This window comes from Macaca thibetana, chromosome 6, assembly GCF_024542745.1.
Source record: "Macaca thibetana thibetana isolate TM-01 chromosome 6, ASM2454274v1, whole genome shotgun sequence".
NCBI lineage: Eukaryota > Metazoa > Chordata > Mammalia > Primates > Cercopithecidae > Macaca > Macaca thibetana.
Window position 1 is genome coordinate 41,061,765 of NC_065583.1, and position 10,455 is coordinate 41,072,219.

General features: G+C 52.4%; 3 protein-coding genes across 4 annotated transcripts in view; 1 reads left to right on the top strand and 2 right to left on the bottom strand.

Moving 5' to 3' along the window:
* Positions 1–10,455, bottom strand: part of ZMAT2 (zinc finger matrin-type 2) — a 58,788-nt gene that overhangs the window by 31,950 nt on the left and 16,383 nt on the right. Inside the window, exon 1 of one of the 2 annotated variants that reach the window (XM_050795084.1) lies at positions 2,602–2,605. The exons of the other annotated variant lie outside the window; for it this stretch is intronic. The gene's annotated coding sequence lies outside the window, so the exon portion shown is untranslated. Of the gene's footprint in view, positions 1–2,601; positions 2,606–10,455 lie in introns of those variants that run through there. 2 annotated transcript variants of the gene reach the window in all.
* DND1 (DND microRNA-mediated repression inhibitor 1) lies at positions 31–2,810 on the top strand. Its single transcript, XM_050795067.1, has 4 exons — positions 31–105; positions 231–348; positions 712–1,173; positions 1,859–2,810. The coding sequence occupies exons 1-4, from the start codon at positions 82–84 to the stop codon at positions 2,314–2,316; spliced, it is 1,062 nt and encodes a 353-aa protein (XP_050651024.1). The 5' UTR covers positions 31–81; the 3' UTR covers positions 2,317–2,810.
* WDR55 (WD repeat domain 55) lies at positions 2,619–9,271 on the bottom strand. Its single transcript, XM_050795063.1, has 7 exons — positions 8,794–9,271; positions 5,260–5,360; positions 5,093–5,180; positions 4,804–4,983; positions 4,607–4,706; positions 4,349–4,518; positions 2,619–4,264 (listed from the first exon to the last, which is right to left on the bottom strand). The coding sequence occupies exons 1-7, from the start codon at positions 8,982–8,984 to the stop codon at positions 3,943–3,945; spliced, it is 1,152 nt and encodes a 383-aa protein (XP_050651020.1). The 5' UTR covers positions 8,985–9,271; the 3' UTR covers positions 2,619–3,942.

Here is a 10,455-nt window from a genome sequence, read left to right on the forward strand (position 1 = left end):
GGGGTGGAGGGGTAGGGAAGCTTCCAGAGGCTGGTGGGGAGGAAGTTATAAAGAGGGTAGGAGGGGGCCAGCGGGAGGGCCATGCAGTCCAAGCGGGATTGTGAGGTAAGCGGCTGGCGACTTGGGGGCCGGCGCCGGAGCGGGGGTCGGCTTTAGTGACCCCAGTACCCACAGAAGAGGTGGGGGGCGGACTTGGCGATCCGCCATTCCAACCTTCCTTTCCCTCTCAGCTGTGGTGTGAGAGGGTGAATCCAGAGAACAAGGCGGCGCTGGAGGCGTGGGTCAGGGAGACAGGCATCCGCCTGGTGCAGGTGAACGGGCAGAGGAAGTATGGCGGGCCACCCCCAGGTACGGTAGTCCCAGCCCCTCTGCCTGTCCGGCTACACCAGCCCCCTTTGGGGGAGGGGCTGCCCCAGCCTTCACTGTCAGGAACTGCAAACTACCCGGATTTATATCCCCCAGCAAAGGAGGAACTGTGGCTCCACGCCCACCCGCCCCGTCGAGGGAGGGGGCCAATCTCAAGGTGTACCTACTCTGCGCCAGCCCCTTCGTTAGCGCAGTCACCTAATTATGCCAACCACCCAGGGTACGGGTGTAAGCCCATTTCACAAACCTTGGTTCACATCGCTTCCCACCCTCGCGCGCTGGGTCCGTGGGCTCAGAATTCGAAAGCGTCGCCTGACGGTGGCCTTGCATACCCCCTTCCCACAGGCTGGGTGGGCAGCCCGCCGCCAGCTGGGTCAGAGGTATTCATCGGGCGGCTGCCTCAGGACGTGTACGAGCACCAGCTTATCCCGCTGTTCCAGCGCGTGGGCCGCCTCTACGAGTTCCGCCTGATGATGACCTTCAGCGGCCTGAACCGCGGCTTCGCCTATGCCCGCTATAGCTCGCGGCGCGGCGCGCAGGCCGCCATCGCCACGCTGCACAACCATCCGCTGCGGCCGTCCTGCCCGCTGCTCGTGTGCCGCAGCACCGAGAAGTGTGAGCTGAGCGTTGACGGCCTGCCGCTGAATCTGACCCGCAGCGCGCTGCTGCTCGCGCTGCAGCCGCTGGGTCCCGGCCTGCAGGAGGCGCGGCTGCTGCCCAGCCCCGGACCGGCGCCTGGGCAGATCGCTCTGCTCAAATTCAGCTCTCACCGGGCCGCTGCCATGGCCAAAAAGGCCCTGGTGGAAGGTAGGCTGTGGCCGGGGGCTGGTTGGGGCCAAACGCGTTCTGCCAGGCACTTTACACTGAGCATAGCTGTTAAAGTTACAAGATCTTAGAGTCAAACATGCCAGAATTTGCAACCCTTTACTATTTGATCTCAGAGTTTTAAAACTTCCAATGGTGCTACCACCACCACTTACCTAAATTGGTAACACTTCCCGAGCATTATCTCCTGACTTAATCCTCAACATTCCCCTACACCCACACCGCATAATAGGCACAGGACCCTCGAGCTGTGAGGAAACTGTTAGAGAAATTGATTTGCTCAAGGGAACCCAACTGAGCCTTTTACTATAGTATTTGTTTCCTCAGACGGTTGTGAGAATTAAGTAACATAATGGGTGTATGGTATTTAGCATACTGACTGACTTACAGCAACTTTTGGCAGTAAAGATTAGCCATTATGATGGTTATGAGGCAGACAAAGCCTGCATTAACCAGTACTTCTCCAAGGAAACTTGTAAGGTAGCAGTTGTGTTATACTCCCTTTGCAAATAGTGGAGCCTGAAGGCTTGTCTTTTCTTACCCATGGTCACACTACCAGGAAATGCGAAGGCTACACATTACAGGACTGTGAGCTCCAAAGGGCTCACAACCTGGAGGCTTGGGCCCAGGGTTTGGACCTGCCCTTATCTTTACCTTTTTCCTGCAGGGCAGTCACACCTCTGTGGAGAGCAGGTGGCTGTGGAGTGGCTCAAGCCAGACCTGAAGCAGCGACTCCGCCAGCAGCTTGTGGGTCCCTCCTTGCGGCCCCCACAACCAGAGGGCAGCCAGTTGGCCTTGGCAAGGGACAAGTTAGGGTCCCAAGGGGCTCGGGCTACCCTGCAGTTGCTGTGCCAACGAATGAAGCTGGGCAGCCCTGTGTTCCTCACTAAGTGTTTGGGCATAGGACCTGCTGGCTGGCACCGCTTCTGGTATCAGGTGGTGATTCCTGGGCATCCAGTGCCTTTCAGTGGCCTCATCTGGGTTGTGCTGACCCTAGATGGCCAGGATGGGCATGAGGTGGCCAAGGATGCTGTGTCTGTTCGGCTGCTGCAGGCACTCAGTGAGTCTGGGGCCAGCCTCCTGTGGTCTGCTGGGGCTGAGGCAGGTACCATGGTTAAACAGTGACTCCATTCTCTCTCCACAGGCAGCCTGAATGGGCAGGCAGAGCCTGTGTCAGGCCTCAGCCCAGCAGGCCTGGGTGGCCACTATCTGACTCCCAAAGGTGGGGAGAGGCATGGGCCCAGGCCATCAGCCTCCCTGCTGGGACAGGGACCTACGGCACCTGGGGCAGCTTAGGTTTGGCTTAAGTTGTGGTGAGGGGCCTTGCTCTCCCCCTCCCAGCCCAGGGTCCAAGCTACCCTGTGGTCTTCCATGGCCATTCCTTGTCCCACACCCACCCGATCATACCTTCCCCCCTCTGCCACAGCTTAGCATGAATCTTCTTTATTGTCCTGATTTGTCTTCTTTGTTGGTTTTTATTTGCGGGGAGGAGCAGCTGAGCCACAGGGGTCAGAAATTCTGCCCTTTGGCTTCACCACATGGCATTCTGGTTTTGGTTTCTGTGTAGTTTTGGGTCTTTCTATGCTGGTTGTATTTATATTAAACCCCTGGTTAGTATATACTTGTGTCTGTGCTATCTTGCCCTAGCTTAGAGTTTGTCTTATACTGATAGAGTGAATAGCTGCTACGGGGCAAGTACTTCCTCATATCAGCGCTTTGAATGCATCTTCTTGTGCTACACTGTAGGGTATTATAAATATATATCCAGTCCAGGCATGTTGGCTTTTGCCTGTAGTCCCAGCACTTTGGGAGGCTGAGACGGGTGGATCACCTGAGGTCAGGAGTTCGAGACCAGCCTGGCCAGCATGGAGAAACCCTGTCTCTACTAAAAATACAAAAATTAGCCTGGCGTGGTGACGGACACCTGTAATCCCAGCTACTTGGGAGGCTGAGGCAGGAGAATCACTTGAAACCCAGGAGGCGGAGGTTGCAGTGAGCCGAGATCATGCCATTGCACTCGAGCCTGGGCAACAGGAGCGAAACCCTGTCTCAAAAAAAAAAAAAAAAATTCATATCCAGCCAGGCACGGTGGCTCATGCCTGTAATCCCAGCATTTTGGCAGGCCAAGGCAGGAGGATCACTTGAGTCCAGGAGTTCAAGACCAGCTTGGTCAACATAGTGAAACTCCTAGTCTCTACCAAAAAAAAAAAAAAAATCACAAAAATTAGTCGAGCATGGTGGCACATGCCAAGTCTCAGCTACCAGGCAGGCTGAGGTGGATCACTTGAGCCAGGGAGGTCAAGGATGCAGTGAGCCATGATCAACCCACTGCACTCCAGCCTGGGTGACAGAGTGAGATCCTATCTCAAAAAAATGTTTTTTGGCAGGTGTGGTGGCTCATGCCTGTAATCCCAGCACTTTGGGAAGCAGAGGCAGGTGGATCATTTGAGTCTAGGAGTTGTAGACCAGCCTGGACAACACAGACCCCTGTTTCTACCAAAAAAATTTAAAAATTAGCCTGGTGTGGTAGTGCACACCTGTAGTCCCAGCTATTCCAGAGGCTGAGGTGGAAGGACACCCTGAGCCTGGGCACATTGAGGCTGCAGTGAGCCATGATCAAGCCAGTGCACTCCAGCCTGGATGACAGCAAAACCCTGTCTTTTAAAAAAAAAAATATCTTCTCTGGGGATGCAGCTCAATAAGCAAGACTCTTGCCTGGTGAGGACCTGTCTTGAGATTCAATTCATTCCCTCAGTCACTGTCATCCCCAGTCTCCTCCTCTTCTTCCTGAGCCATGGAGTCTTCTCCCTCTTCCCTCAGTCCTGCGAAGAAGTCATCAGTGCTCCAAGTCTTGCTGCTCAGAGCCCGCAGTGGTCCTCCCTTTTTTTTGCGCCGACGGTAGTCATCCACCACCACAGCTCGCAGCTGGGCCACGTCCCAAAACTTGAGGCGCTGGTCATGGCCGCTACTGGCCAGGAAGCGGCCACAGTGGGAAAGGGCCAGCTCCTCCACAGGCTCCCCAGGGTGCTGGCCCACACTGCCCACCACTCGGTTCGGTAGGATGTTCACAGCCCTGGGCAGGGAAACAACAGTGTTGAGTACTGGCTAACTGGGTCTGCCCTTCCTGTGACCTAAGGGCTGTCCAGGCTTCCCTCACCTGATGACTCCATCGGTGGAGCCAGTACACAGCAGACTCTCAGTGACTGGAACCATGCAGTCGATAGATTCAGCTCTCACGGCAAAGCGGTCACTTGTGGCCCCAAAGCCATTCCAGTTGAAGAGGTAGATGGTACCTTCACTGGAGCCACAGGCCACCTTCTTCCCACACTGCAGGGAAATAGGGAAAATGATGTGGAAGCTGCCTTAGACTAAGCCCCCAGCATACACCCCTCCATCCCACCATACCCAGCTATACTTTCATAAGGGTGACAGAGGTCAGATCCCCAGACTGAGGCTCTGAGAGCAGCTCAAATCGACGCCTCTTAACATTGAAGATTCCAAGGCAGCCATCCCCACTGTAGAGAGTAGAGCAATAGGCTTAGACACAAGGTCCATGTGAGGAAGACATTTCACAGGGAGAGGAGGGGAGGCAAGGCAGATTTGAGGTTGTACCTGGCTGTCAGCAGCAGCTTCTTGGCTGGATCCAGAGCCATGTCTGCGATGTACTCTTCATGTTGCCTCATATCCATTAAGGGGCCTTCCTTCCGCTGGTCCCAGAGACGGATACCACCCGTGTCATCCCCAGTGGCCAGAACATTCTCATCCACCAGCAGAAGACTGTTGATGGGGGCACTAGAGACACAGATGTAGAACTTCTTGGAGCATCTCTGTCCCAATGGGGACCTCCTGGTCCTTACCCTTCACCTCCATGCACATACACAGAATTGGCTGTTCTCCTTACCCATGAGCCTTGGAAACACGTCTTTCTAGTTGGCCCTGCTCCACATCTAGAACATGGATGGCTTTGTCCTTGGAGACAGTAACAAGCTCTGGGGAAAAGGTGCCAGGTCATGGTGCTGCTCACTGCTCCCTTCCACCACATTGCTGGTTGTCTTCCCCAGTACTCACTCTGCCCATCTTCAGAGAAGGCCACAGCTCGGCAGGCCTTGAGATGGTGACCCGATGACCATAGCTCCTTGGTTTCTCCCTCTTGGCAAGAGTAGGAAAAGCTGGGGAGAGGGGAAGGAGAGTAAATGACTCCAGACCCATCCTGGGTTGCACTGAGTGCAGAGACCAACTAGACAGAGCAGCCTTCCCACCTACCTAGGAGTTCCTGCTTCTACACCTCCAAGCCCAAAGTTTACCATCTCATTTCTCCATTTTCAGTGAGTTTGAAATGTTAGGTCTTGCTTTTTTCAATATATATTAATTCAAGGTATATTTGCTCAACATTTCTTTGTGATCCCACCCAACCCCTCTTTATCATCTTTGAAAGCCCCAGCCTGGACAACGATTGGGTCTGGACCACTGTGAAGGAAATATTTCTTACATCAATGACAAAAAACCAGCCCCAGAAGTTAGAAATGTAAAAATCAGTACGGTAGAGCAGGCTCTTGCACTTCAGGTCTGCAGGAGCTACAGAAAGCCACAATTACAGTACATTGAGAGTACGTGCTAAAAAAGAGGCAGGATCAAAATGGAGGTGGGGAAGAGGCACCAGCCTGTAAACAACTTTGAGGTGAGTACTGTTTACAGAATACTCCCAGTGCCTGCCTCAGAGCAGATCCTCAAAAAGGGCAGAATGAATACATGCTTAATTGCCAGTGAGTTCCAGGTGGGCAGAACTGAGCCTGCTCATTTTCTCCGTCCCAGTGCCGAACATGAAAAAGTAGCTTAATAAACATTCACAGATTGAATGAATACTTGGGAAGGGAGAAGAGAGCCCTGGAAAGCTAAGGTGGTGACATGTGGGTTGGATCATACAAGAGTAGAGTTTACCTGGCCAAGAGCAAGGGCCAGATACTGGAGGCAGCAGAGATAAGGAATGAGGAGGGTTCCTTGTAGCAGGAGAGTAGCATGACTGAATCTGGCAAGATGGGCTGGGGTGGGCATGAGACCACGTGAGCCAAGTAGAAGTTTGAATTTAATCCTCTGAAAAGGAACCTCTTCACAATAGTCACGGCTGAGGGTGGGGAAGGGAAGAACCAAGAATTTTCCTCCAGAACCTTTTTTAAGACAAGGGAAGCAACAAAGTTGTGTGGAATGTGAAGAAAGGTGGATGTCTAGGGCAACTCCCAAGTGCCTGGCACCATAAATATGGATAGTAGTAGAAGGGAACTGTAAAATTGCACTGTACTGCAAATTTGTCCCCTCTGCAAGAGTAGGTATAATTCCCCTTCAAAGATGAAAATACAGAAGTTAACACGCTCAAGGCCATTACAGCTAACGGGGGGGTTGAGGTTTAAGTTCATTAAGTAAATCTGATAAGCACAGCATCTTCAAGTTTTCCACTGCCTCTAACTTGTATCTTTTGTTCAAAGTCAAACACGTATTGAGCACCTACCCTAAACTAGAGGCTGGAGATAAAATAGAGAACAAAACCGACGACAGATTCCACTCCAGAACAGTGTTTTTTCCACATTCTAGTCATATAACAGACTGGAAAGCTACAATCAGCATTTTGTGTACATGCACACAATAATAGAATAAAATCAGAAATTGTATCAGCATATATAATGTAAAAGGTATTTCTCTGAGAGGCAAGGTCAAAGACATTTGAAAAACATTAGTGAAGGAGACAGCATTCAAATAATTACACAAACGGATATATGGTTACCAACCATTCATTACTAAGGGAAAGGTACCATGTCACCTGGTGTCATGGCAGCATCTAATAGGTAACCAATTTTAGTCTGGGGATAGAGGAAGAGGGAAGAGATCCTGGGAACTCAGAGATAGTAGGTAAAAGTGAGGAGAAAGGAGTTTTCCGGACAGAATAGCATGTGCAAAGGGGCTGAGGTTTCGAGATTTTTTTATTTTTATTTTTCTGAGACGGAGTTCTGCTCTTGTTGCCCGCTGGAGTGCAATGGCACCATCTCGGCTCACTGCCTCGCAGGTTCAAGCGATTCTCCTGCCTCAGCCTCCCGAGAAACTGGGATTACATGCGCCCGCCACCATACCCAGCTAATTTTTCTATTTTTAGTAGAGACGGGATTTCACCATGTTGGCCAGGCTGTTCTCCAACTCCTGACCTCAGGTGATACCCCACCTGGTCTCCCAAAGTGCTGGGATTACAGGTGTGAGCCACCACGCCTGCCCCAAGATATATTTTTAAAAGGTATGGATGAATGAGCACAGATGGTCAGGGCGTTGAAAGCGGGATTGAGAAATTTGTACTAAATCCTAAAAGCAGACCATTGAAGGGTTTTAATCAGGGAGTGTCTGCTCAGATTTATGTTGTTTTCTTTTTTGTTTTTTTGGTTTTTTGTTTTTAAATGGAGTCTCTGTCGCCAGCCTGGACTGCAGTGGCGCGATCTCAGCTCACTGCAACCTCTGCCTCCTGCGTTCAAGTGATTCTCCTGCCTCAGCCTCCCAAGTAGCTGGGACTACAGGCGTGTGCCACCACGCCCAGCTAATTTTTGTATTTTTAGTAGAGACGGGGTTTCACCATGTTGGCCAGGCTGGCCTCGATCTCTTGACCTCATGGTCAGCCCGCCTCAGCCTCCCAAAGTGCTGGGATTACAGGCGTGAGCCACCGCACCTGGCCTATGTTGTTTTCTTTTTGCGTCTCACTCTGTCGTCCAAGCTGGAGTGCAGTGGCGCGATCTTGGCTCACTGCAACCTTCACTGCCCGAGTTCTCCTGCCTCAGCCTCCCGCGTAGCTGGGATTACAGGCCCGCGCCATCACACCCGGCTAATTTTTGTATTTTTAGTAGAGACGGGGTTTCACCATGTTGGACAGGCTGGTCTCGAGCTCCAGCCTCTCAGGTGACCCGCCCACCTCGGCCTCCTAAAGTGCTGGGATTACAGGCGTGAGCCAAGATTTGCGGTTTGAAAAATCAATTAAAGGAGTCTGCTGAGCCTATTTCGGGCACAATATAATAATCCGGTAGGAGGCCGGGCGCAGTGGTTTACGCCTGTAATCCCAGCACTCTGGGTGGCCGAGGCAGGTGGATCACGAGGTCAGAAGTTCAAGACCAGTCTGGCCAAGATGGTTAAACCCCGTCTCTACTACAAATACAAAAAAAATTAGCCGGGCATGGTGGCGGGCGCCTGTAATCCCAGCTACTCAGGAGGCTGAGGCAGAGATTTGCTTCAATCTGGGTTGCAGTGAGCCCAGATCGCGCCACTGCACTTCAGCCTGGGCGACAGAGCGAGACTCCGTCTCGAAAATAAATAGGTAAGTAAATAAATAATAATCCGCTGGGAAATAACAAGGCCTTAAAGGGCTTTTTGTCCTACTACGGTCTCTGGGCTCTGTCACGACATTCCAGTTCTTTCAACAGATTGGTGTGATATAAGAGCTGAATGTTACTGAATGAATCGGACCCAATCAATCACGCAAAATTTGCCTCCCTGCAACTTTCTCTCCTCTCTCCTGTTCCCAGCTCCATCCCCGGGGAGCTTCCAGACCCAGCGCCCCCGGCCCTGCCTCGCACTCACACGAACACGTCCCCGTCTACGTCCCCTGCAGCCAGTAGGTCACGGGCCGGATGGAACGCCAGCCCACTGGCCGGAGCTTCCAGCACGATGTCTTCCGGAGTGTCCCGGATCCGGGTAGGGGCTTCTATGGAGTCTGGGTCGTCCTCGTCGCTCCCATCCTCAGCGGGCCTCTCCTCACAAGTGCGGTCCATGCTGACGACTGCGAGCCACGCCGCCGCAGGGCAGTCAGCCTCGGAACCACCCTCGGAACCAGTCCCAGGCACCGGAGGAGCAGCCTGGGACTCTACTTCCGCCTCAGGAGGCGGGGCCGGAAGTGTCGCCAGGACGTTCTCCCTCTTACAGGAGAGGTCGGTTGGCCGGTGCTGGTGTGGGTGGAGCGCAGCGAAGGAACCGCGCTTGAGAGATCTGCTACTTCCTTGTCCGGCTGTGGCCCAGTTTGGCCTAGGTAAACTGTGCGACCGTCAATTCCCTCCCTAGTCACGACACGTAAAGTTGGGAACTGCGTGTAAGTTTTTACTCTCCTACTTCAGACAGGCTTAATGCCCTTGGGATAGGAGAGAGGGACGCTAGTCCTTCGTGGCTTGGTGAAACTCAAGATCAAGTCAAGCGACAGCCAGGGCTGTCAGGAAGCCGCAAAATCCCACGCTGCGCGATGACATACAGGAGTCTCGGACAGCAGGCAGCTCAAGCAGCTGCTATCCACGCCCCTAACATCTTTGTGGCCAGTTTGCTGTGCCAGTTCCTACAATTTGTCTACAGAAACTCAATGAGCTGGACAAGCAGTGCTCAGTTCCCAAGAATTTTTTGTTTTGTTTTGTTTTGCTTTGTTTTAAGACAGGGTCTTGCTCTGTCGCGCAGGCTGGAGTGCCGTGGCACGATCACCTCTGGGCTCAAGCGATCCTCTGGAGTAGCTGAAACTACAGGCATGTGGTACCACGCTTTTTTTTTTTTTTTTTTTTTTTTTTTTTGAGACAGAGTCTCGCCCTGGCTGGAGTGCAAATGACTCGATCTCGGCTCAGTGCAACCTCCTTCTCCCAGGTTCAAGCGATTTTCCTGCCTCAGCCTACCGAGTAGATGGGACTACAGGTGCATGCCACCACGCCCAGCTAATTTTTTGTATCTTTAGTAGAGATAGGGTTTCACCATGTTGGCCAGGGTGGTCTCAAACTCCTAACCTTGTGATTCGCCCGCCTCGGCCTCCCAAAGTGCTGGGACTACAGGTGTGAGCCACCGCGCCTGGCCAATTTTTGTATGTTTTATAGAAACTTAACTCTCACTGTGTTGCCCAGCCTGGCCTTGAAGTCTTGACCTGTCTTCCCGCCTCAGCCTCCCAAAGTGCTAGGATTATAGGCGTGAGCCACTGCGCCCAGCCTCTTCTTTTTTTAAATCAAGGTTTTGCTGTCACCCAGGCTGGGAATGCAGTGGTGTGATCATAGCTCACCACAGCCTTGAACTCTTCGGTTCGATCCTCCTGCATAGCTATAGGCTCACGAACTCCTGGCCTCAAGCGACTCTCCTGCTTTGGCCTCCCAAAGCACTGAGACTGTGGACATGAGTCATCGAGCCTGGCCTCAGAAACTGAATTTTAAACCAACAGTCAACCCCCAGGTCTTGCTTTTAGTGACTCTCCAGATGTCGTCTTCTGTGCCATGTCTCTGTGAC